Raw genomic sequence first — 27,110 nt, forward strand, 5'->3', positions numbered from 1 at the left:
ATCCGGGGACCCGGGGGGCCCGGCCTGCGGAGGGCAAGGACAGGCGGCGCAGTCAAATAAAATCCTCCCGCCATACAACGATGTGAGGCTGCCCCAGGCCCAGGGGCCCAGGGTCGGCGGAGCGAGGTCGCCCGGGCGGCAGGGCGTGGGGAGCCCGCGCAAAGTCGGTGAAAGGGCAGGGGCGCGGCCTCGCGGGGTGCCGCCCACTCCATAAAGACCGGGTCCCCGCGGGTGCCGCCCGGGTGTTGTGGAGACGAGACCGCGCACCGAGGGACCGAGCTGCGGCAGCGATGGCCCTCCTCCGAGGTGACCGCCGCCCCGCCGCCCTCACCCCTCTCGGGCGCGGCCTCCGCTTCCGGGCCCCGTGGGCAGGCAGGCCCAGGCCGGGGGTGGACTTTCTCCTGACCCTTCGGCTTTGGGGAGGGGGATGCCGTGGGGATGGGGGACGGGATGGATAATGTGACACCGGCCAGAGGTCAGCGACTCTGGTGCCACATCTAGTGACCGCTGGCCGACCAGAGGAGTTAGCGTCTGACCTTGACCCTCAGCGGGGCGAGGTGGGGGGGGGAGGAGGGGCCGGTGCCGCCCGGGCCAGGCCTCGATTGCTCCCCGTAGCCCGTAGCCCGGCGACCTGGTCTCGGTCGCACCTTGGGTGGGGGCGGTGATGCACCCTAAGGGTCTCCAGGGAATTCGCGCCCTGTGGCCTGACCCCCTAAACGGTTTGGTGGTGGTTTGCTCGAAGACCCTGTGTGGCTCTCTTCTGCATTTCTTTGAAGTTCGGGCGACTCCAGGAAAGTGCAGACAACATGTAAAGTTCAGGGTTTTTCAGTTCTAAGTAATTATGTAAACTTCCTTTTCATACTAAGCGATCACAGTCGATGGAATTTTATCTAAAAGACCTGTATGTCTGTTGAACATTCCACAGAACACACAGGAAGGCCTTGAGACAGGAAAAGACTTGACAGAGTCTGAGAAGCGATGGTTTGGGTGGTCCAAGGACCCGTGGGCGCTGTACATTCAGTGGGAGGCAAATACAGGGATTTAATCTCTTCTCGGTCCCTATTTCCTCTCTCATCATGAAGAGACCACTGAAGATTGCAGAGGTCCAAACCAAAGCAAAGGATGGCCTTGACCGTACAAGGGAAAAGAAGGGTAAAAGGAGAGGGGAACTTTTAGCAGAGATTGGCAGATGGGCCTGCGAGAGCGAACGGTGGTACAAGATTGGCTGTGGCGGTGAAAGAAATGGCAAGAATGACCTGGAGGAACTGGTTCAGGATGATACACTTACAGAGTGAGGAAAGGGGTGAGCGATAGATTTGGAAAGGAAGATTGTTTTGATGCCTGTGGAGTGACCAAGTGGAGATGTCAGGCAGACACTAAGTTACCCCCCCCCCTTCTAGAAGTCAGAAGAACCCAGGAAGGAATCCAGTGGAAAGTAAATATTCTGGGACAAAGTACAGTGTATGTTGTCCTACATTTGCCAGTGCCATTCTCAGCTCAGAATTTACCACATTTACTTAATAAAGCAAATGTTGGTTTTTCCTTTTAGACAAGTTCAGAAAACCTACTTAATTTGGAAGCTACCTTGGAACGAACTGTCTTTTAAAAAGGAAATCATACTTTTACTGATTTTTTTATTTTAATTTTATTAGTGGTAGGTACCTTTATAGACTCCTTTGAAATTTGTATGAAAACAAAAAACCCATCCGGTTATAGTACACGTAGCTAGTGGCTGTGTCTAGAAACCAGCTTTGAGTTTCAGTGGTGATTGTTATGGACTAGTCTGAAGGCAACAAAACGCTTTGGTCTGTTGCCAGCCTGGTGTTTACAGGCCTGGTGGTGAGAAAGAAGAGCTTGTGACTTGTTACTGTAAAGTAAAGGACATACTTAAATGGGAGCATAATTAACCATGGTAAGGACTGTTTTCAGGTATTATTGAAGAAGAGCCAATTGCTATATAAAAATTGTCTTAATATCCATCCCAGTGCTTGGTAGGAGATTTTTCACCCAAAAATATTAATTCTGCTGTTTATTAGCTTATTTGGGGGAGGTTATATATCCCCTTATGGCAGGTAGGGCTGCTAAATTACTCCTGATACACTAGATGATCAGTAGTTTCCTTAATTTGGTGCTGTCATCTACAGTTGCTCTAAGATAATAGGTATTTACAATAGTAGATATTTACCTTGTAGTATTGACCAAATAGTAGTCAGAAGTCGTGTTTTTCCTCCAGTGTTTTTTTGTTGTGTTGTTCAAATCAGCACACCTCAACAAGACCTTTCACTGCTCTGAGAAGATGGTCTTTTCAATGTCTTACAGTTTTGGAAATCTTTTTTTTTTTTGGGGGGGGGGGTCCGGTTGTGGGGCCTGAACTCTGGGCCTGGGCGCTGTCCCTCAGCTCTTCAGCTCAAGGCTAGCGCTCTACCACTTGAGCCACAGCACCACTTCCGGCTTTTTTCTTTTTGCTTATGTGGTGCTGAGGAATCGAACCCAGGGCCTCAGGCATGCAAGGCAAGCGCTCTACCACTGAGCCACCTTCCCAGCCCCAAGTTTTGGAAATCTTTAGCATTTGAATTTTCAGTGCCCTTTAAACAAGATTTTACCTGGGAACTGGTGGCTCAAGACTGTAATCCTTACTATTCAGAATGCTGAGATCTGAGAATCTCAGTTTGAAGCCAGATAGGGCAGACAAATCTATGAGACTAATCTCCAGTAAACCAGCAAAAGCCAGAAGTGGAGGTTTGACTCAAGTGGTAGCATGCCAAATTTGAGCAAAAAAGCCAAGTGAGAACATTGAGATACTGGGTTCAAGCCCTAGGATCTGCCCACTTGAACCACATCACCACTTCTGGCTTTTTGGTGGTTTATTGAAGATAAGCCTCATGGACTTACTGCCCAGGCTGGCTTCAATCCTTAGGACACCCAGATTAGATTCACTTTTTAAATGTAAATGTCTACTTCTTCCAGCATCCTTTTTCCATTGGAGTACCTTTGCTCCTTTTGGGGGCCATGTAGTTCTTCCTATACTTTATTAGGCTTTGGCTACAGTCTTTTCTTCTTCTTCATATTGAATAATGTTTATCAATCTTAAGAAATTACCGAACGTTGTTCATTTCATTTCTACTCTGCTATTAAGCTCATCAAGAGAATTTTTACATTTTAGTCTTAGAATTGGGTTTTTAGTTTATTCTTATTATTTTTGTTTCTGTTCCTTTTTTGAGATACACTATCTTTATCCTTTCTACCCTGAACACAGTTAATAATAGCTATTTTAAATCTTTGCAATTACAGATCTAGGTGGATCATCACTTTTTAAAGAATTATATATTGGTTTTTTTTTTTTTTGATTGTACTATTTCTGGTTAGCTTTTTTTTTTTTTTTCAGGCAGCTAGTTTAGCTGAACTTAAGCTACATGTCTCTGCCTATAGTAAGCAGCAGATCCAAAAGAAGGTCCATATTTTTAATCACAGTCCCAAGATGTATGTGGTCTGACCAACACATGCATGATTAAGGGTCAGCTAAATATTTGGGCAGTCTCTGTATGAAATTTGGACCTCTTTTCTATGCTATTCCTCTTTCCTAGATTCTCTACCACTTTCCAGTGATTGAGGTTGCCATGAACTTTGTTCTTTGATTCTTCAAGAAAGCATGAGTGTGAGTTTCTGAATTCTAGTCATTCTGTGTGGCATGGACTGCTGGCTTTCAGGTTCCATGCTATAAATAAACTGACACTCATTCTGTACTGTTCCCTTCTTCCAAGGATCAGCTTTTCCCATGTCTGCCTGCCTGCCTAGTTCATTTCCAAGACCTCCAGCTCGTTGTTCATTTGATATTGTCCTGAGTTCTTCCTTGTCTTGAGAGATTTGATCATACAGCAGCACACTAGGCCATGACCAGAATCAGAACTAATAAAACCAGGAGGAAAGCATGCAAAGGGTAAAGAAAAATGAAGCAAAGATAACACTGACATAAAAGTCAGCAGGGACCAAAGAACTGAGGATGTAGATCAATGGTGAAACCTTTGCCTACCTTGCAGCCCTGACATCCACTGCCCCCACCAAAAATGTTTTAAAGGCAGAGACTTGAGGGTTAGAGAACACATGGGAAGATTCAGAAACATATACTAATGCAGAATAACCCAGCTACCAGAAAAATATACTTCCAATGTGACAAGCCTTTTGTACATGGCCTTTTGTAAGTGTTTGAATGTTATATCTATAAAGATAAATTGTGTAGATGTGTCTTAATTATACTTTCATGAGTTGTTCCTCACATTCCTTTTGCTTGTAAATTTCTCAAAATAAGGATAAAAAGTAACAGTTTTGTTGTTGTTATTGTCTTTGTCAGTAGTGGGGCTAAAACTTAGGACCTCATTCTCTTGCTTGAGGTTTTCACTTTAGACTGGCACTCTACCACGTGAGCCACAGCTCCACTTCCAGCTTTTTACTGCTTAGTTGGAGATAAGTGTCATACAGACTTTTCTGCCCAAGCTGGCTTCAAACTAATATTCTCAAATGTCAGCCTTCTGAATAGCTAGGATTACAGGTCTGAGCCTCTGGTGCCTAGCTTTATGTTTAAATTTTGCACTGCACAACTAGTGATTACCATTCATATTAGAGTCATCATGGATTTTTATACTCATAAGTTTTTTGGCCAATGACAGTAGGTTCCCTAGAATGATTTTTATTTATGTATACAAGGAGACTGATTTATAGTATTGCTGCAGATTTATAATTTTGGTTTATATTAATAGATGTATATTCTCTGTCAGATAAAATCAAGAATGTGGGCTGGGAAGGTGGCTCAGTGGTAGAGCACTTGCCTTGCATGCCTGAAGCCCTGGATTCGATTCCTCAGCACCACATAAGCAAAAAGAAAAAAGCCGGAAGTGGCACTGTGGCTCAAGTGGTAGAATGCTAGCCTTGAGCTGAAGAGCTGAGGGACAATGCCCAGGCCCAGAGTTCAGGTCCCACGCCCGGACCCCCCCCCCAAAAAAAGATAAAATCAAGAATGTGTTGTCAGGTTCAAAGTGACATATTTTAAGTATGTTGACAAACTAGAGTATCTTTAGAGAAAGGCAGTGAGACTTAATGTCAGCTAAAAAAGTATTTAAAGCATGCTTTCTGTTGTACTGGGAGAAGACTCATTAAATCTGGAGACTATTTGGGGTTAGCAAACTCCAGATGGATTTCACATGTAAAAGGTGATCTATTGTCATTCTATTTCAAGTATAAAAGATAATAGTGAAATATAATAGTTGAAGGGTGTGTGTGTGCGTGTGTGTGTGTGTGTGTGTGTGTGTGTGTGTGTGCACGTATACATGTGCACGTGCCAGTATTAAGGTTTGAACTCAGGACTTCACACTCTTGCTCAGTTTTTTTTGCTCAAGGCAGGTGCTCTACCACTTGAGCTATACTTCTACTTCTGGCTTTTTGCTGACTAATTGGAGATAAGAGTCTCTTGGACTTGTCTGCTCAGACTGGTTTCAAATGAGATTCTCAGAGCTCAGCCTCCTGAGTTGCTGGATTACAGGTATGAGCTGTGGGTGCCCAGCACCTTCACACAATCTTAAGGGACCATCTATTTTGGAATTTCTTTGATTCTGATAGTAGCCAATATATTCCAGCATCCAGAAGGAGAAATAGTTCAGTTGTCAACATTGTGAAGCTGTGGAAGACAAGAATGGTGTCCGACTGGAATAAATTTCTCTGTAGCATGCAGTGTAGTTGTTGGGACCTGTATGGAGGTGCTGATCACACTGATAACTTTAAGACTCTGCTTCCATGGGTGTAACTCATACCAGGTATTACTGCATGTCAAAGATTTTCTGCTAGGAAGCTGGAAATTGTGCTTCAAGGTTTTACCATGATATTACTGTAATCGCTTACAGATTTTTCCCTCCATTAGGTGTGTTTGTTGTTGCTGCTAAGCGCACACCATTTGGGGCTTATGGCGGACTTCTGAAAGACTTCACTGCTACTGACTTAACTGAATTTGCTGCCAAGGCTGCTCTGGCTGCTGGCAAAGTCCCACCTGAAACCATTGACAGTGTCATTGTGGGCAATGTCATGCAGGTTAGTGTGGCAGGGGGGCTGACCGTTTCTATTGCTTTCTTTGATCATCTTTGCAAAGACAAATTTCACGTGTCATGAAGACCAAAATAGTGGAAGCTACAAATAGTTGAAATGTATAAATGGAGGAATCCTCTGTCTCTAGAAGCAGTGGCATACATAATTCAGAGTAGTATATATTCTGGAAACCATCAGGCTTGAGATGCAATTCAATGCTTCTTAAAAGGCAAATTGATTTCCTGAATTTATGGGAGGTGAATTGGTTTTCTCGGTATGCCTGCTAAGGATGTATATTTATCGGTCAGCTTCCCAACACTATGACAAAAGTGAGGAAAGGGCTTTTTGTTGTTGTTGGTGGTCGTGGGGTCTGAACTGTGGGCCTGGGCGCTGTCCCTGAGCTCTTCAGCTCAAGGCTATATCTCTACCACTTGAGCCTCAGCGCCACTTCCAGCTTTTTCTGCATATATAGTGCTGAGCAATTGAACCCAGGGCCTCATGCATGCAAGGCAAGCACTCTACCACTGAGCCACCTTCCCAGCCCCAGGAAAGGGCTTTTGTGACTCATGGTTTCAGAGGTTTTAGTGTGTGGTTACTTGGCTGTGTGGTGTTGGCCTGTGGCCACTCAGCTCATCCTCTCGGGAATGCATGGTCACCTCATGGCAGCCAGAAAGCCAAGAGAAAGAGATGAAGGGCCAAGATGCCCAGTATCCTTCTGAGTACACACTCTCAGTGACACAACTTCCTCCTACTATCCCCACCTTCTGGACCAGGGACCAAGCTTTAACAAGGACATTGGAGACCCATACTACAACAGAAGGGTAGCAGATCTGAGTCATGCAATGTCTTATATGTGACAGAAGCTAGATAAGAATTAGTTGCAAGAAATAAGAAGCTCTCTTAACCTTCTATTTTCATATGTGTGGGGCACAAATAGATTATCCATATGCAGATTATCAGAAGATAGTTATTAAATGCCTAAATATTTTAACTGTCATGGGAGAAGATAAAAGAGCCAAAGTAACCCCTGTTTTCACTGTATTTGATGTTGGTATCATTTGGGAAGGGGAAGGGGAAAAAAACCAAATTGTTTAAATAGGGATACAGGTGGACCTATTGCAACAATGAGATGTACAAGTTGTTATGTTGAAAAACGAACTTTACAACTTTGGCAGAGGGTTGGGGGGAGGACGGAAAGGGATGGGAAGGGGAAACAAGGGAGGAGGCAACAATGCTTGATAAGAAATGTACTCATTACCTTGCCCATGTAATTGTAACCCCTCTGTATGGTATTTTCACAATTTTTTAAAAAAGCCAAAGTAGTCCAAAAAGAAGGTTATAACCTAATGAGGAATTAAGAAATGTGAAAATATGCACATATACCTATATTACATAAAATATCATCACCTTTTAAACATACTGAAATTAAGATCTTTAAAAATAATATTAAGCTAAGATTTTTTTTTTGGGTCCGGTCATGGGACCTAAACTCTGGGCCTGGGCACTGTCCCTCAGCTCTTCAGCTCAAGGCTAGTGCTCTACCAGTTGAGCCACAGCGCCACTTCCAGCTTTTTTCTTTCTTTTTTTTTTTTTTGCTTATGTGGTGCTGAGGAATTGAACCCAGGGCCTCAGGCATGCAAGGCAAGCCCTCTACCACTGAGCCACCTTCCCAGCTCCTAAGCTAAGATTTTTAAAAATAATATTACTTTTTTTTTACGACCCTGTATTAGTCAGACTTTTCATTCCTATGACAAATACCTAAGTGAAAACATCTTAAAGGAAGAAGGTGGTTCATGGTAGGTTGGTGCCACTGCTTTCAAATCTATGACTAAGACAGAACCTCATGGCAAGGGTGGACAAAGCTGAAAGAGATGAAGGAACTGAGGATCAGCTCTTCCCTTCAAAGGTGTCATCCTATGACTGCCTTCTTCCAGCCAAGCCCAACCTCCTAAGGTTTCCATCAGTTCCCCCAAATAATGCCATACCACCACTTGGGGTAAAGCATTCAGCCAATGGGAGATATTTTATACTCGGCCAATGATGTGATCACCACAAAAGGCAAGGGGATAACCATGGGTACAGAAAAGCAGTGGCCTTGACTTTGGTTTTGTTCCGTTGATCCTACTATGGTATGACTATATCTATAAAAAGCAGAAACTTGTTTTCTGTTTTCAGTCTTATTTATTGAAATTATAACATTTTCATAAAGAACTATTCATGTTAATTCATCTCACTTTTTTTGTGGGGAGGGAAGTATTTTACCTCTGACCTAAGAAGGCATTTTAACAGGTCAAATTGAAATAGTATACATTTGGTTTTTGTTTTTCCTTGAATTTATTTTAAAGTAAATTTACTCTTTCTAAAATCCTTATGTTTTTCTTTTGCATAGACTCTCTCAACCTTTATGATAAAATCACTATAAATGGTACCAGTTTCCTTATGTTTGTACTTTTTTTTCTTTAGATAGGATCTTCCTGTGTAATCCAGGCTGGCTTCAAACTGGTGATTCTCTTGCCTTAGCCTCTTGAGTAGAATTAAAAGTGTTCATCACCATGCCCAGCTTCACGCAGTCTTTACTGTATTAAGTGTCCTGACAAAGGGGTAAAGTACTTAATGATAAATTTTTGAGATAAAGGAGAACAGAATACATATCAGATAACATTTGACAAATACAAGAAAGCTGTTTTTCTAGTCAAGTGTTAGATATCAGTTAGAATGAATGAATTTTACTGTTTCCTTAGGAAACAGTGAAATTCAAGATGAATTCTCTTTATTTCTTTTACTGCCAAATTTCCCTGGATAGGATTTCTGGTTTTAGATCAAAGTAAGTAAGAAGAAATGGCTTAACTTTGTTTTATAGAAATATCCAGGGTTGGACTGGGAAGTTGGCTCAGTGGTAGAGCGCTTGCCTTGCATGCCTGAGGCCCTGGGTTCGATTCCTCAGCACCACATAAGCAAAAAGAAAAAAGCTGGAAGTGGCGCTGTGGCTCAAGTGGTAGAGCGCTAGCCTTGAGCTGAAGAGCTGAGGGACAGACAGCGCTCAGCCCAGAGTTCAGGCCCCATGACCGGACCACCCCCCCCCCCAAAAAAAAGAAATATCCAGGGTTGGAGATATAGCCCAAGTAGTAGAGTGCCAGTATAGAGTACCCATTAGTGTCAAACATTCACAGGGGCTGGAGATATAGTTCAGTAGTACAACACTTGCTTTAGCATGCATAAGGTGCTGGGCTTCACATCCAGCAAGACTGATTGACTGACTGATTGATAGAGAGAGAGAGAGACAGAGAGACAGACAGAGAGAGAGAAGTGGGGGAGGAAGGAAAGAAAGAGAAGGAAGGAGGGAAGGAAGGAAGGAAAGAAGGAAGGAAGGAAGGAAAGGAAGGAAGGAAGGAAGGAAGGGAAAGGATAGTTGAGAGCTGGGTATAGTATCACATACCTATGATCCCAGATAGGAAGATAGTAAGTTGGAGCTACAAAGTGAAACTGTGTCTCAAAATAAAAGAAACAGCCGGGCGTGGTCGGTGGCTCACACCTGTAATCCTAGCTACTCAGGAGGCTGAGATCTGAGGATCACAGTTCAAAGCCAGCCCGGGCAGGAAAGTCCGTGAGACTCTTATCTCCAATATACTACTAGAAAGCCAGAAGTGGTGCTGTAGCTCACGCGGTAGAGCGCTGGGCTTGAGCTGAAGAGCTCAGGGACAGCGCCCAAGCCCAGAGTTCAAGCCCCATGACCGACCAAAAACAAAAATAATAAACAAAAAAATTAAAGGAAACACATGAACAATAACAAAAACCTAACAATGGTTGTAGAGCATGACAAATGTTTTTAATGCCACTGAACTGTACACTTAAGAATGTACAATTCACATTAAGACGATAAAATTTTTGTTATGTATCTTACCGCAAAAAGATGTGGAAAAAACACTTGACCAAATTAGTTTTCTGTAAAACATGTGCCTGCATGCATTATGTCCTCCCTTACAGGTGTATAATTTGTCATTTTTTGGTAGGTTCACATTTCCATGTCTTTGCCCCTGTTCACATGCCTGGATATATAGAAGAAATGCCTTTTCTTTTCCTTCTGTCTGTGGCAGAGCTCTTCGGATGCCGCATACTTGGCAAGACACGTTGGTTTGCGAGTGGGAGTCCCAACAGAGGTCTCTGCTCTGACTCTCAACAGGCTCTGTGGCTCTGGGTTCCAGTCCGTTGTGAGCGGGTGTCAGGTATGGGCAGCATTTTATTGAATTCTCTGAATGTGTATTAATGATTACTGGAAGCAATGTTCCTTGTCACTATAGCTTTTTTTATTTTATAGTGCCCAATTTGACATTTATTAGAAAATATTTACAGCAAGAAAATGGTTCCTTAAAAAAAATCATTAGCTTTCCCTAGTACCAGCATAAATAAATATTCACAGCAAGAAAATAACTTCTTAAAAACATTAGCTTTCCCCAGTACCAGCACAAATAAATATACATACATACTTACTCAGTGGTAGATTGCATGCCTAGCATGTGAGACACCCCGGATTTGATCCCCAGCACTTCAAAAACAAAACCACAGGATTTGATATGAAGAATAGATAAGTGGACTTTCAAGTAGAATCAGCCTGTCACAAAGGACACGCACTGTGCAGTGTCACTTGTATGTGGTACCAGAGTGGGTGGTGGTTTCTGGGGACTCGTGGGAGGGAGGGTTTGGTATCTAATGGAGATGGAGTTTCCATCTTGCAAAATGAAGAATTCTGGAGTGAATGGTACTAATAATGATTGCACTATAATGCCTGTATTTAATGCAATGAACTGAGCACTTAAAATAGTTATAATGGTAAGGTTTATGTTATGTGAGTTTTATCAGTGTTTTTTGTTTGTTTAAGCTAGTGATGACTAATACCTTTCTGTTTGTTTGGTTGGTTTTTTGTTTTGTCTTCTGTGTAGTAGGCCTAGGTACTGTCCTTGAGCTTTTGTGCTCAAGGCTAGCAATCTACCATTTGAGCCACTGTTCCATTTTGGGCTTTTTGTTAGTTAATTGGGGATGAGTCTCATGGATTTTCCTGCCCAGGCTGGCTTTGAAGCTCAATCCTCAGATCCTCCTGAGTAGCTATGATTACAGGCCTGGCTGACTATATCATCTTTGTGCCAGTACTGAGGATTGAACTCAGGTCTTGAACACTGTTTGTTAGCTTTTTTTTTTTTTTTTTTTAATTTTTTTTTTTTTTGGGTCCGGTTGTGGGGCCTGAACTCTGGGCCTGGGCACTGTCCCTCAGCTTTTCAGCTCAAGACTAGAGCTCTACCACTTGAGTCACAGCTCCACTTCCGGCTTTTTTCATTTTGCTTATGTGGTGCTGAGGAATCGAACCCAGGGCCTCAGGCATGCAAGGCAAGCGCTCTACCACTGAGCCATCTTCCCAGCCCTGTTAGCTTTTTTTGTTCAAGGCTTGTATTCTACACTTGGGCTATAGTTCCACTTGCAGCTTTTTGCTGGTAATTGTACTAGGTTTACATTCAATGTCCCATTTAACCTCCACAACCAATTTGTGAAGCAAGAACATTATTACTATTGGTAATTTTTTTCGTCATTTGTGAAGCTTGAACTCAGCCTGTTCCCTGAGCTCTTTATTAGCATAAATAATTGTACAGCAGGACTTCATGTGATCTTGATCACATTCATATAATGAACTTTGATCAAATTCACCAACCTATATTACTCTTTTTTATCCACGCCACTCCTTTTAAACAATTTTTGGTGGGTTTCATTACTCAATAGATAAATAGATGATAGATAGATAGATAGATAGATAGATAGATAGATAGATAGATAGATAGATAGATAGATAGATAGATAATGTATTTCTATAATGTATTCTGTAATTTCTATAATTCACTTCCCTGTCACCCTCTTCTTTCCCCTTCCCCACTGTTAGTTTCTACTGCGAACAGTGCCCTTTTACAATCATATTACTTTATTTGGATCTAGAGTTCATATGTGAGCAAAGTTGTGCACTGTTTGTCTTTCTGATCTTGGCTTATCTTGCACAACATGACGAAATGGATTCCCTTTTATGAACCTCTGAGACTGTTTGTCTTTCTGATCTCGGCTTATCTTGCACAACATGATGAAATGGATTCCCTTTTATGAACCTCTGAGATTGGCCTAATTCTGACAAATCTCTGTTCTCCTCCAGGCTTCTGCATTAGCAGGTTAATTCTTTGTTGCCTTTTCAGCAGGTTTGTCTGTGACCCCTTTATGTCAGATCATATTCTGTGCTGATTTTCAAGATTAAGTTAAGAATGATTGTGCATAGCCACAATGTAGGTATGGTGTGTTATTCAGACAAATGATTGACATTTTTTTCTAGTTTCCTCCATGCCTTAGGAATGAATACACTACCACTGTAGTGTATTCTCCAACTATTTATAAGTATTTCATTTTGTGACTGTAAGCTAGAATATAGTATCTGTTGAAATTACTATTATTTTATAAAGTCTTTATATTTTTAATACATACTCTGAGTAAAATAGAAAGGCTTTTTGTTGTTATTATCTGTTTGCTTGTGAACAGGAGATTTGTGTTAAAGATGCAGAAGTTGTCTTATGCGGAGGAACGGAGAGCATGAGCCAATCACCCTACTGCGTGCGAAACGTGCGTTTTGGAACCAAGTTGGGACTAGATCTCAAGGTTGGAACCATTCAAATTGTTTGAATTATTTCATATGCTCTGATAGGGGTCATTTTAATAACTTATTAGAGGGGAGAAAACTGACTTTAAGACCAGTTTTTTAAATGGAATATTGGCAAAGTATGAATGATCTGAAATGTTCAAATGATTTCAAAACCCTACTTTGAATGTTAGTATTGACCCTTGAACCCACATGGAATTTGTTATTGTTGTTGTTTTATGGCTGGTTGTGGGGCTTGAACTCTGGGCCTAGGTGCTGTCCCTCAGCTCTTCAGCTCAAGGCAACAGTACACTACACTTGAACCACAGCACCACTTCCTAGAATTTGATTTTTAACTTGTGTAAGCAATCATAGGTGTAGGAGAAGTAGAAAAAGTACAGAAGGAGCCAAAAAGGAAAGGCAGAGTTTCTAATAAATACTTAATAATCTGAGTTATTAAGTCATGACTTTTACAAGGTATATTTCTGAGGCAATCTCCATTAAATGGATTTCTTCGTCACAGAAAACATTGCTTGGAATACAGATTATATGTCCCAAATCAGTTGAATGAAAAATAATCCTTTCATCTGTAGTACTAACAGAAAAAAAAATCATTGTTCTGATAAGGAATAATGTTGATAATTTAAAAATTAATTTAATTTTTTTTAAAAAAAGGACGGTTGGGCACTGGTGGCTCACACCTAAAAAATGCTAAAATGTATAAAACACCGTTAGCCCTTTCTCTGACAGTAAACTATTATTCAGCTGGCCCTCTACCACTTGATCCAAGCCTCGAGTCTGGATTTTGCTGGCTAATTAGAAATGGCATCGCTTAGCTTTTTCTGCCCATGTTGGCTTAATCTCCCATGTAGCTAGGACTATAGGCATAAGCAACTGGTGCCTTGTTTATATAAAAGTGTTAAGTTTGCCTTTTGTTGGATTTGTTACTTACATTCAAAGAAATTGTGGGAATTGGAGGAGGATGTTGAGAGGGAAAAACCGAGAAAATGAGAGAAGAGGTGACACTGTTCAAAAAGCAATGTACTCCTTACTGACTTACATGACTAACTTCTCTATACGTCACCTTTACAGTAACAATTTTAAAAATAAATGATATTCATCCCCACAGATGATGCTCTAACAATGAACAATTCCCTTTATGAATGTCTTTTTGCAGCTGGAAGACACTTTGTGGGCAGGACTGACAGACCAGCATATTAAGCTCCCCATGGGACTCACAGCAGAGAACCTTGCTGCACAACATAAAATCAGCAGAGAAGACTGTGACAGATACGCCCTGCAGTCACAGCAGAGATGGAAGGCTGGTCTGTGAGACTGGGTAACACCAGTATCTATAGAAAAAAAGTGTCTGTAGGAAACTTTTTTTTTTTTTTGCCAATACTGGGGCTTGAACTCAGGGCCTGGCACTGTCCTTGCGCTTCTTTTGCTCAATGCTAGCACTCTACCACTGAGCCACAGCATCACTTCTGACTTTTTTTGCTTATGTGGTACTAAGGAATCAAATCCAGAGCTTCAGGTATGCTAGGCAAGCACTCTACTACTAGGCCACATTCCCAGCCTGGTATGAAAACATTTATCCTTTAAGTTCATACAATAGCTGGGTGCCAGTGGCTCACACCTATAATCCTAACTATTGGGAGGCTGAGATCTGAGGATTATAATTTGAAGCCATCTAGTGCACGAAAGTCCATGAGACTCTTATCTCCAATTAGCCATCAAAAAGTAGATCTGTGGCTCACATGGTAGAGTGCTAGCTTAAGTTAAAAAAAGCTTAGGGATAGCACCCAAACCCTGAGTACAAGCCCTAGGACTGGCACAAAAAAAAACATATGTTCTATGCAAAAGAAAACTCTTCCCCTATGCATATTAAATCATAAAGTAGTGAAGATGAAGGCTCTCCTTGCATCTCACAGGGGAAGGGCATGGGGCTGGTGCCAGCAGCTACTCTGTACCTTTTAGATTTCCCCATTCCAGTATTGCAGTCTTGTCCAGAGGGCAGATCTTGCCAGTTGTTTTTCTAGTTCTGCTGTATACAAGTTTTCTAACCTCAGCAAGTTTTAGTCAATGAGCATCTGTAAAATAGAGATAACCATAATTGCCCTTCCTAGTTATGTAAAATTAGAGTTGTCACACCAAGTAAGGGAAATATTTTTCCTCTGGAAAGTGATAGTAAAACTAAGGTGGTATTATTCCTGATTTATCTTGTTGCTAAAATGATAGATTATTAGAGAGACAAAGTAGATATGTTTTATAGGCAATTGTATCGGTGAGAGATCAAATAATTTCTTCAGTTTTCTATCACTATTAAATTTTAGTCATCAATTACTAGTGGTATAGACTACTTGGTATTGGTGTAAATTAAATTGTCCTGACATTTCCATACATATGTATAATGTATTTGGCTTATATTCACCCTAACTTGGTAACTTTTTTGATAACTTCTTATCTCACCATTACCTTCAGTTAGCCACCAAAAAGTGGAGTTGGGACTCAAGTGGTAGAGTACTAGCCTTGAGCAAAAAGCTATGAGAGAGCACTCTGGCCTTGCCCAGTACTTTGGTGCCATTGTAAGCTGTAGCTAACCACTACCACAGTCTCTGAAGAAAAGACATGATAAAAGTGCATTTGCATAGACACAGACATTGTGTTAAGTTCTCCAGTGGGGAAGCAAGTTGTGTAAGTATTAAAGGCTTGTGATAAAGTGCTCTGTGAGCAAGGGTAGACCAACTATGACATTGAAGGATACTTGCTTTCTCTTTGTATTTCTTCTTTTCGGTTTTCCTTCTTTGAGAGTTTTTCTACTATTTCAGCAAACGATGCTGGCTACTTTAATGAGGAAATGGCACCAATTGAAGTGAAGACCCGGAAAGGAAAACAAACAATGCAAATGGATGAGCACCCCCGGCCCCAGACAACCCTGGAGCAGTTACAGAAACTTCCTAACGTTTTCAAGAAGGAAGGAACAGTCACAGCAGGGAATGCATCGGTGGGTGTCACTGCAGATCAGGCATTTCCTGATGTATTCTTTCCAAATGATGACATTGTGTTTAAATACTTGCATGCTGATCTTTAGCTATGTAGTTATTTAATCTAGTAATTTGGGTTTTATTTGCCCGGCACCATATAATCTACTCTGGGCCCTAACATTCTTCTGATTCCTTAATGTCAGCATTTTTCATTTTCATACTTTTTTCTTTCTCATGAATATGGTCCATCGGATTTCTTTTTACATCCACCCACATCTGGCTATATGTAGTGAGGTTTTTATTTTGTGTCTAGGAGAATCCTTACATTCTCCAGAAAAGAACCACAGTTCTGTCAGTTGGTGTTCCCTTCTGCCATTGTTTCTTTCATACCATCCTCTTCCTGGTTCTGCTCCATTAGCAATCCTGAGCCATTAGTGCAAGCCTTAAATAACTTTGTTCTTCTGCCTGTTTTTAAAGGGAGTATCAGATGGTGCTGGAGCTATCATCATAGCTAGCGAAGATGCTGTTAAAAAACACAACTTTACACCACTGGCAAGAGTTGTGAGCTACTTTGTGTCTGGCTGTGATCCTACTATCATGGGTATTGGTAAGTTCCTAGCAAAGCAAACTGGTTGGGCTACTTTTCTGGAAATAAGCTTTTTTAGTATTTAGAGTCTGATTCAAATCAAAGCAACTCACTTATAGAGATTGTTACTTACATAATCATCTTGATAAAGAACTATCCTACATATAGTAGGGAACCCAAGGCCATGCAAACTCCCTATGGGCAGCAGTTTGTCTTTTTGAGGTTATTTAAATAGGTAAGTCTGTTTGAAGTATTTAAAATTAACACATGGCTGGGTACTGGTAGCTTATGCCTACTATAATCCTAGCTATACAGGAAGGTGAGATCTGAGGATCATGGTTCAAAGCCAGCCATGAAGTTCCTAACTCCAATTAACCACCAAAAATTCAAAAGTGGAGCTATAGCTCAAGTGGTAAGATGCTAGCTTTGAGTGAAAATCTATCGGAAAATACCCTGGCCCTGAGTTCAAGTCAAGTATTTGGACAAAAAAAAAGAGGAAAACAATAAAGTAATAAGAGAATTACATGGTTCTGTTTGGGTTATAGGAACTGTAAGATAGGAGAAAGACTTGGATGAGGTAGAGCAAATGCTTGGAGCAGCTGGCCCAGCACTCTGCCAGGCATTCTGCATTGTCAGGAATGGCTGTCACTGTCATAATATTCTTCTGGCTAAGCCAAGGTTTATTAGCAAAAAGGCCAATTACAAAGTTATCTAGATGATAGTCTTGGCCTGCTAAATTTGAATTAGAAGTGAGACAACTACTCAGAAGGCTGAGATCTCAGGATTGTGGTTCAAAGCCAGCCCAGGCAGGAAAATCCATGAGACTCTTATCTCCAGCCAATCACCAAGCTGGAAGTGGGGCTGTGTGGCTCAAGTGGTAGAGAGCTAGACTTAAGCAATGAAGGCTCAGAGACAGTGTCCAGACTCTGAGTTAACCCTAGGACCAGCGAGAGAGAAAGACAGAGACAAAGACAAAGACAGAGAGGGGGGAAGGTGGGAGGGAGAGGAGGAGGAGGCAGAGTTTTTTTGCTGCATGCATGGCTATGGACAGGTGATACAACTGTTAATAGCTTTTGTTTTGTTTTCATTGGGCAATAGGAAGATAATTAATTAGATGTCTCACCTGTAGCAATAATATTACAGCTCTGAGACCCTGCTTTGGCTTATCCATCATCATCCCACAGCCCAAGGAAAAATCAACCCTGGGGTATGGATTTCAGATTCATGATAGGTCCAGAGATGCTTCTAGGTTAGGATTTTTTTCTGACTAACATGGTTTGTGAGGGGGCCCTAGGGTAGGAGGAAAATAATGTTGCTGCCCTGAAGCCAGTGATCTTTTCTGTCAGCTTCTAGGTGCTAGGGCCATAATGCCACATGAAGATCACCCTATTCGCTATCACATCCTTTAGAGAAGACTTATCTCTGGGTCAAATTCTCAGGTGGAAGAGTTAGCATGTGACCACCTTGTTATTTTTCACTTAAGCAGGATATTCAGGCATCTGCTGACGGTCCATTTAACCACTCACTGCTGGCAAAAAAAAAACCCAAAAAACAAAACATAACTACTGTCTTAGATGTGGAAAGTAGCTTGAAAAAAAGAGACATCTGATTTCAGATGCCAGTGGCTCATGTCTGCTAGCTACTCATGAGGCTGAAATCTGAGGATCACAGTTCAAAACTATCTCAGGCAGGAAAGTTTGTGAGACTCTTATCGCCAATTAACCAGCAAAAGGCCAGAGGTGGAGATGTGATTTAAGTGGCAAAGCACCAGGCTGAGCAAAAAAAAAATTAAAAAAAAAAAAAAAGCCAGGCAAGGACAGGAGGCCCTGAATTCAAGCTCCAGTTCCATCTGAAACAACAAAAAGAAATGTGTATATTGTATATTGGAATGATATTTAGAATTGGGTGCAGCTGTTCCCACCTTCATTGGCAATCAAAACCCACCACAACCTCAAGTCCTGCCCCAAGATTCTGTTCTAGTAGATCCAGAGCAGAGCCTTAGCTCCTGGGTTGATTTATTTTGTTTTTCATGATCCATCAACCTTTTCTGGTTTAGGTCAGTAATTATTTTACAGTTGCTTTTTTCAGTTTAACCTTGGGTTCTCAATAGATTTCCATCCGCTGCTGAGCAGGGAATATGTGTTTTCCCAGCTTCTAGTTCTGGCCTGGATGCTTGCCCTCAGATACAATGAGTGCCACTATGAGAGGATTCACATGTTTCTTCAGGGCTTGCACAGCGTCTCACAGTCAGACACCTCCTTCCCTTACAAACTACCTGCCACTTGTAGTGTGGGCTTAAAGGGTGTCACCAGGTGACTAAGCAGGGGGAATAGACTACTGCACATGCAGTGGAGACTGATGTGGCCATCGAGTGTGCAAGAACAATACGTCCTCAGAGCTGTGGGTACCTCACGTAGCCCTCCATAGCCCTGCACTGGAGCTGCAGACTCGGGAAGAGGGAGGAGCCAGGACTTGAACTTGACAGTGATAGCTCAGAGGCCATGCACAGTTTTAGAAGGTTACCTTTTCCTAGGCCTCCTAAGGCTGGTGGTGGAGGTGGGTGGGTAGAACTTTGAACCAATTTGCACTGAAGCAGCTCTAGCTTGGTCGTTATTGGGCTTCATGTGTACTAAAGATTCCAGTGCTTTAAAAGGTAAAAGTTAACCAAGGCAAAGCACTTCTAAATTCTAACTTGAAACACCAAGAAGTTCCCAGAGTCACACAGCTATTAGTAGCAAGTTCCACTTCTAGAAATCAGATCTCCTTTTAAGAATACTAAACCTTTCTGAGAGCAAGTAAATAAAATGTGTGGTCTATGTTACCTCCCAGTATCTTGTAGTAATTGACTGTAAAGATTCTGAGTTAGTAGAGCAAATTGAGGGAGGCTTGCTGATAGAGATGTATATATAATGTCTTAGTATTATCAGACTCATTTTTATGTGTCCTTTACCACCAAAGGATACCTCACCTTTTTTCTCTTTATAACTTAATGATCTCAAGTATTTTGTTACAGTCATAGAACAATGACTAACAATCACATGACTGTACTAGATAACTGATGATTTCTTGTTTCTCATCTCACTTTCATGCCTTGTACATAAAACAAGAGTCTGGAATTCAATACCATATTAAGTCAGTCACCACACAGAACTGCCACATTCAATAAAACACATTAACTGGATGATTCTCTTCAGTAAGCAGACTTGTCCAAAGAACAATTTAATTAGACTACAAAGTGAATTGATACTATATTTACATTGTATTATGTTTTTCTTATTACGATTCGTCTTCCTTTTTACCTTAAGTATATTTGGGGAAATTATTACAGAAAGTTTGACTACTTAAATTCAACAAAACAGACCAGATTTTTTTTTCATAGACATTTTTGGCAGCTTCATACTGTTAAGAACAAATAGGGACAGAGATACTCTTTAGCCAGACATTTTACCTTTTGGGAAAAAATATTGATACTGATTTACTTTAAAATTTTGAGCAGTATTTTTTTTGGGGGGGGTCCGGTCATGAGCCTGAACTCTGGGCCTGGGCGCTGTCCCTCAGCTCTTCAGCTCAAGGCTAGCGCTCTACCACTTGAGCCACAGCGCCACTTCCAGCTTTTTTTTCTGCTTATGTGTGGTGCTAAGGAATCAAACCCAGGGCCTCATGCATGCAGGGCAGGCACTCTACCACTGAGCCACCTTCCCAGCCCTTGAGCAGTATTTGTGACTGTGCTTGGGACTCATCTCTTTGGAGAGTTTTGATACTTTCTTTTCACTCAAATAACTTACTCTGTTTACCTTAAAACATTATCAGCAGTCTTAAGTCATCATCGGTGATCTTCAAAAATGTAGTAGCTACATTTCGTTTCAGATGTCTATTTAGTTGATTTGTACTTTTTTTTATGCTGGTCCTGGTGCTTGAACTCAGAACCTTTAAGTCATCCCTGACTGTTTTTGCTGAAGGCTAGTACCCTACCACTCAGGCCACAGCTACTTGATTGGAGGTATCACAGACTTTCCTGACCCAACTTGCTTCAAACTGCAATCCTTAGATCTCAGCTTCTCCTGAGTAGCTAGGATAACAGGCATGAGCCATGAGTAGGGATCATTTTTTGTTTTGTTTTTTAAATTCTTTGCCTACACTGTACTTGAGCAATTTTTCCCTGATGTGCCCGGGAGCTTCCTGTCTACTATTTCCTGTGGAGATGTTGCTGCTCTTTCTTTCCTTTTATCCAGATCACCCAAATAGAGCTGAAAATACAGAGTAGAGCATGCTCCCCTCCATACCATAGACATGCATGACCTGTGCTTCTAAGAGCTCTTGGTCTTCCTAGTGGTTTGAGATCAAGAATGATTTGTAACTGACTCAATCCCACATATGACTCTTTTGGAGTCCTAAAGCCATTTGTGATCGATCTTCACATGTACATTTCTCATTTATAGCTTATACAAACTGCTTTTTTCTCTGGCTTCTTTTTCTGTTGTTACATTATTTATTGTGTGGTGACAAGGTAGCAGGATTTATGATTGCTGGTAACTATCAGAGTATTACTTCTTTCTTTTTTCCAGTATTCTTGTTTAGTTAAGAGAGAGAGAGAGAGAGAGAGAGAGAGAGAGAGAGAGAGAGAGAGAGAGAGAGAGAGAGAGAGAGAGAGAGAGAGGAGAGAGAGAGAGAGAGAGAGAGAGGGCCAGGCACCAGTGGCTCATGCCTTTAATCCTAGCTACTCAGGAGACTGAGATCTGAGGATCATGGTTCAAAGCCAACCCAGGCAGGAAAGTCTGTGAGACTTTATCTACAATTAAGCACCAAAAAAAGCTGGAAGTAGAGCTGTGGATCAAGTGATAGAGTGCTAGCCTTGAGCTGAAGAGCTGAGGGACAGTGCCCAGGCCTAGAGTTCAAGCCCCACAACCAACCAAAAAAAAAAAAAAAAGAGGTCAAAATAAATGACATATTTCTATATAAGACTTTTATTCTTATGTAGGTCCAGTCCCTGCCATCAATGGGGCCCTGAAGAAAGCTGGCCTGAGTCTTAAGGACATGGATTTGATAGAGGTTAGTGTTTTCTTTTTATAACACAAATAAGCCACATACTTGGATAGCATAAATGGTATTAGTGGTATTTTATAGTTCTCCTTGAATTAGTACTGTTAATGTTTCCAATGATGTACATATACATGATACTTAACCCCACCCAATTAAAATGCTTTACTTATATTTTAGTAATTCAAACATCATGGTTTCTACTACTGAAATATGAATTCCTGGAATCTTCTCTGGACTTTGCAGAACTCTGTTCAATTTTAGACAATTAGTATACATGTCAAAATTGAGTATTATAGAAAATGGGAGCCAAATAGGTACGTCTAGCCCTATTTTAAAGATTAAAGTGAAAAATACAAGGTAAAAGAATTGGCCTAATAGGAAAAGCAATATCTAGTGCCAAATCCCCCAATTGGGAGCCTGCAGACTTTGTCTTTGCCACCAGAGTTTCAGACAAATACATGGTTTATCCTTAAATCTCTTCTTCCATTCTTTGAAGATTACAATTCAGAGCCTCAAGGGCTCTGCTCAGCTCTCATATTTGAGTCTGACTTCACATTTAACTATGGAAATACAGCAACTCTGAAAAGTGACTCATCATCATTATAGATGTATGGAGCTCACAGCACTGTTTGCCTGGGTTCCGAAGCCTGCTTTGACCACACATTCTACATATCTTTGTCTCCTTGAAAATGACTGAATCGACAAAAGAATACTATTGGATCTAAAGGCAAATAAGATACCATTGTGGGAGAACTCAAAAATATTATAGGAAAGAAAACAATGAAATGTGCTCTCCCAACTCTGTGAAAGTTAATCTTCCTTAAAACCAATTTTTTTTATAAAATTCTGTAATTGATTTGTAAAGTAATGAAACAAGGCAGTTCTCATAGCCAGCCTGGCAAGTGTAAGTCTAACAATATACTTTTCACTGCTGTCATATTTTGCCATGGTAACCATCCCCTTTATGCCTCAAATTATCTTTATTGTCCCTTAGTTTTATTTTGGAAGGATGTCTCAGTACTGGGTAATAATAATAATAATAGCCAGCACTTAATGAATATTTGCTATGTGTCAGATGATACACTAGATACTATCCAGGATCTTAACCTTGAAAATGACTCTTGTATGATAGTACAGTTGAATTTTGCTGTTGAGGAAATAGAATTATAAAGCAGAGTTTAGAAGAACATGCACAGGGACACACACTAATAAATGAGAAAGCTATCCAACTAGCTTTCTTGCTCATGGCTGATGTTCTACCACTAAGCCACACCTTCAGTCCTGAATCTTTTTGGCTAAGTAGAAATAGGCTTTAAACCACCATGCTCCAGGTCTCAGAATCCTGAGAGAATAGTTTAGGATTAAAGGCATGAGTCATGAGCTCCTAGCTCTTTTTTTTTTAAGAAGCAAGTCTCACTCTGTAGCCCAGACAGTCCTCAAACTTGAGGTCTTCCTATCTCAACCTCTCATGTACTGGGATTATAGGCAAGTACCCAACTGTCTACTCATTTTTAAACCTAACATCTTTTGTAAAGGAAGATACTTCTAGATAACTTTGAACATAGTTATTTTGACTAATTAATGAAAGCCATCTTCTCTCTTGTTTGTCTCTCTGTCTCTGTTCTATCTCTGTTTCTCTCTCTCTCTCTCTCTCTCTCTCTCTCTCTCTCTCTCTCTCTCTCTCTCTCTCTCTCTCTCTCTCTCTCTCTCTCTCTCTCTCTCTCTCTTTTCCTGAAATCATAGTATCTTTACATGGAATGACTGAAGATAAGTTCAAATAACATTGTGAGGAAACTTAGAGAAAAATAGAATTAGCCCTTGATATAGAACTAGGCCTAGGTTAAGAATCAGTTTGTGAATAAGGATTCTTATTAATGTCCTTTTCTTTCCTAAGGTGAATGAAGCTTTTGCTCCCCAGTACTTGGCTGTTCAGAAGAGCCTGGACCTTGACCCAAGCAAAAGCAACGTGAACGGCGGAGCTATTGCCTTGGGTCACCCATTGGGAGGATCAGGATCAAGAATCACCGCACATCTGGTCCACGAATTAAGGTACTTGCTGGAAGTGGCTGAATTTCAGCTGTGCTGTTCTGAATCCAAAACACAGGAACATTTATTTCTCTCTTGTCTGTGTCCTGGCACTGGTTTAGACCAGAAGTATCTTATATAGGTTAGTGCTGTGATCTGGCCTTCCAGACGCTCTGCTGTGGGATTCTAGCATTTCCTTTGGTCTACTCTGTGTCCTCTGCAGGGAGCCCATCCCTGGCGCTGGTGATTAGCAATGAGCAGATACGAAGGCTCAGTTCCCCAGGGCCTTGGTTCTCATGGCACTTGGTGTGAGTGCCTGTACGATAAATATATTTATGAAAAAAATACTGAGTAAGTTCTTCATGATCTAGATGCCATCATTTAAGGAACCTAACTAAGCAAACTGACAGAATTAGAGCTAAGCTTTTCCTTCATGGTTTCCAAGGCTCCAGGGTGTTTGTACTTTACAGCTTTGATATAAGAGCGGCTCCATGTGACTCTGTTTTGAGCCCTTTTGTTCTGTTGGAAAATTTGAAGTAAGCCAAATATGTAATGCTGACAAGAAAAATCACTCCAACTCCATGTTTTTTTTTGTTTGTTTGTTTTGTTTTTTTGGGTCTGGTCGTGGGGCCTGAACTCTGGGCCTGGGCGCTGTCCCTCAGCTCTTCAGCTCAAGGCTAGCACTCTACCACTTGAACCACAGCGCCACTTCTGGCTTTTTTCTTTTTGCTTATGTGGTGCTGAGGAATCGAACCCAGGGCCTCAGGCATGCAAGGCAAGTGCTCTACCACTGAGCCAACTTCCCAGCCCTCAACTCCATGTTTGACCCAAATAAAGGGAGTTGAACTAGAGCATGGACATGTATAATAATAATTACTGGATGAGGAAACTGAGATCTGAGATCATGATTCGAAGCCAGCCTGGGAAGAAAACCCCATGAAACTCTAATCTTCAATTCATGACCTAATGCTGGAAGTAGAGCTGAGACTGAAGTGGCACCAGCCTTAAATGAAAAAGCTAGGGGCAGCACCCAGGCCCTGAGTTCAAACTCAAGTACCAGAACAAACAAACAAACAAATCTTGGATAACTTTTTCAGGTCACTATCTCAGGGATAAAAACAGACCATAATAAAGGACATGAACTCTTTCTAATATATCTGGTTTTTTTTTCTGGACCTGGGGCTTGAACTCAGGGCCTGGACACTGTCCCTGAGCCTCTTTGTGTACCACTTGAGCCACAGCACCACTTCTGGCTTTTTTTTTTTTGAATAGTTTATTGGAGATAAGAGTCTCATGGGGACTTTTCTGCCTGGGAGCAGCTTTGAACCGTAATCCTCAGATCTCAGCCTCCTGAGTAACTAGAATTATAGGCTTGAGCCACCAGTGCCCAGCTTTATATCTGCTCTTTTATATGGACCAACTGTACTAACGCTATTTATTCCAAAGTGCCATGAGAAGAGTCTAAACTGTCCAAGTCAAAGGGGCCCTTCCTGTGTCCCTGATTTAGCTCCTGTTCTCACTCCTTCCCCAGGACACACTGAGTTTGTATTTGTTTTGGTTCATCTAGCACTGAATCTGTTCTTCCTCTCCTTTACTTTTTCATTGTTTGTTTGTCTGTTGTGCTGGTACTGGGACTTGAACTCAGGTCCTCACACTTTCGCTCAGCTCTTTAGTCCACAGTTGATGCTCTATCACTTGACCCACATCTCCCTGTCAAGGTTTTGCTGGATATTGGAGATTACACTCTCATGGACTTCTGGACTTCGAAATTCTCAGCCCCGTACATAGCTAGGATTATAGGCTGACTTCAATGCTACTTTTGAATAAGAAAATTCAGTTTACAGAATTCTAAAACCTATTGTGAGTGTAAGCCAACATGGAGGATTTGAGAAAAGACTGAGGAAATGAACTAAGGTGATTAATGCAGCCTGTGCTTGGTGACTCACACCTATAATCCTTGCTATTCAGGAGGTTGAGATCTGAGGATTAAGGTTCAAAGACAGACCAGGAGACTTCTTTTCAATTCACCAGCAAAATGCCAGAAATGTGGGTATGACTTGAATGGCAGAGTACCATCATTGAATGAAAAAGCTGATCAAGAGCAAAAGCCCCAGTACTGATACACACAAAGAAAAGTTTTTGTAAAAAAGGAATGGCTAGCTGGGTGCCAGTGGCTCATGCCTATAATCCTACCTACTCAGGAGGCTGAGGTCTGAGGACTGCAGTTTGAGGCCAGCCTGAGCAAGAAAGTCTGTGAGACTCTTATCTCCAATTAATCACAGAAAAAGCTGGAAGTGGAGCTGTGGTTCAAATGGTAGAGCACTGCCCTTGAGCAAAAGAAGAACCCTGGGACAATGCCCAGGCCCAGAGTTCTAACTCTAGGAGAAAGAAAGAAAGAAAGAAAGAAAGAAAGAAAGAAAGAAAGAAAGAAAGAAAGAAAGAAAGAAAGAAAGAAAGAAAGAGAGAAAGAGAGAAAGAGAGAAAGAGAGAAAGAGAGAAAGAAAGAGAGAAAGAGAGAGAAAGGAAGGCAGGCAGGCAGGCTAACAGTGCAGCTGTGACATGAATTTCATTTAATTAATTAATTGCGTTACTCTTCACTGGGGTTGCTCTGAGCCATTGCTTGCTCTCCTAGGCGCCGCGGCGGGAAGTACGCAGTGGGATCAGCCTGCATTGGAGGCGGTCAGGGCATCGCCCTCATCATTCAGAACACAGCCTGATGAGCCCTGGGAGCCCAGCGCCCGCCTCCTACCCAGCCAGGCCACACAGGACAGCAGGTGACCTGCAGAGCAGCTGCCACTCTGCCACACCCAGCGCTGAATGAGGCCGAGTGCAAGACCATGCAGGAGCTCCTGCCGTAGGCAGTAGGCGCTCTTGAATCTGCCCAGTCTAATACGACATGATCCTGAACTAAAGCTCAACAGTCCAAGGCCTTAAAGGAAGCCCGTCCTTGCCAAATAACTACTGTGCATGCCTTAGATAATAGGATTATGAGGATACTGAATAAATGTTGCCTTAACTTTAGCCAATCTTTTCCTGTCATTTTTTAAGTTTTGTAATTGTCATAAGTGTGTGAAATTTAGTATTTTACCATTTTAAGTGTACAGTTTAGCAACATTAAGGACATCCACATTACGGGCACCCATCTCTAGATCTCTTTTGCCTTGAAGAACTGAAACTGTCTACCAGTGAAGTTACCCTTCCTCCTCCTAGCCCCTATCTCTGTATTTCAGAAGTGAAATTCAGCCAGGCCCTGGTAGCTTATGCCTGTAATCCTAGCTACTCAGAAGCCTGAGATCTGAGGATCGCAGTTCAAAGCCAGCCCAGACAAGAAAGTCCACGAAACTCTTATCTCCAATAAACCACTAGAAAACCAGAAGTGACACTGTGGCTCAAGTGGTAGAGCACATGCCTTGAGACACCCAGGTGCTAAACATCTCCCAACACACAGCTGTTACCTAGCCCAGAATTCCCACTGTGTATCCACTCATCCCCCTCGCCTCTCACCTTCCCCTTTCATGTGTTGATCTACATAAGCTTGATTTGTGCCTGTACTAGGACTTGACCTCAGGGCCTTACATTTTTGCTTGGCTTTTTCTGCTTAAGTCTGGCTCTCTACCACTTGGGTCATACATCCACTTCTAGCTTTTAGCTAGTTAACTGGAGGTATGTGTCTCATCAGATCTCAGTCTCTTAAATAGCTAGAATTAGAGGTGGGCGACCAGTGCTTGACTAACAGAAGTTTTTA

At 41.6% G+C, this 27,110-nt stretch overlaps 1 protein-coding gene across 1 annotated transcript; it reads left to right on the top strand.

Annotated features, from left to right (window-relative positions):
* Positions 1–144: 144 nt before the first annotated feature.
* Positions 145–26,386, top strand: Acaa2 (acetyl-CoA acyltransferase 2). The gene is made up of 10 exons (XM_070029170.1): positions 145–306; positions 5,909–6,075; positions 10,164–10,292; positions 12,631–12,747; positions 13,905–14,052; positions 15,559–15,734; positions 16,192–16,321; positions 21,279–21,349; positions 23,235–23,389; positions 25,998–26,386. Exons 1-10 carry the CDS (start codon positions 291–293, stop codon positions 26,080–26,082), a joined length of 1,194 nt encoding a protein of 397 aa, XP_069885271.1. The 5' UTR covers positions 145–290; the 3' UTR covers positions 26,083–26,386.
* The last annotated feature ends 724 nt before the right edge of the window (positions 26,387–27,110 follow it).

The sequence above is a fragment of the Dipodomys merriami genome, unplaced genomic scaffold, assembly GCF_024711535.1.
Source record: "Dipodomys merriami isolate MVZ:Mamm:240054 unplaced genomic scaffold, mDipMer1.0.p SCAF_2, whole genome shotgun sequence".
Taxonomy (NCBI): Eukaryota; Metazoa; Chordata; class Mammalia; order Rodentia; family Heteromyidae; genus Dipodomys; species Dipodomys merriami.

Coding starts and splice junctions, on each gene's coding strand:
- Acaa2 (XM_070029170.1), top strand. Junction 10,293..12,630: donor CCGTTGTGAGCGGGTGTCAG/GTATGGGCAGCA, acceptor GCTTGTGAACAG/GAGATTTGTGTTAAAGATGC. Junction 12,748..13,904: donor AGTTGGGACTAGATCTCAAG/GTTGGAACCATT, acceptor GTCTTTTTGCAG/CTGGAAGACACTTTGTGGGC.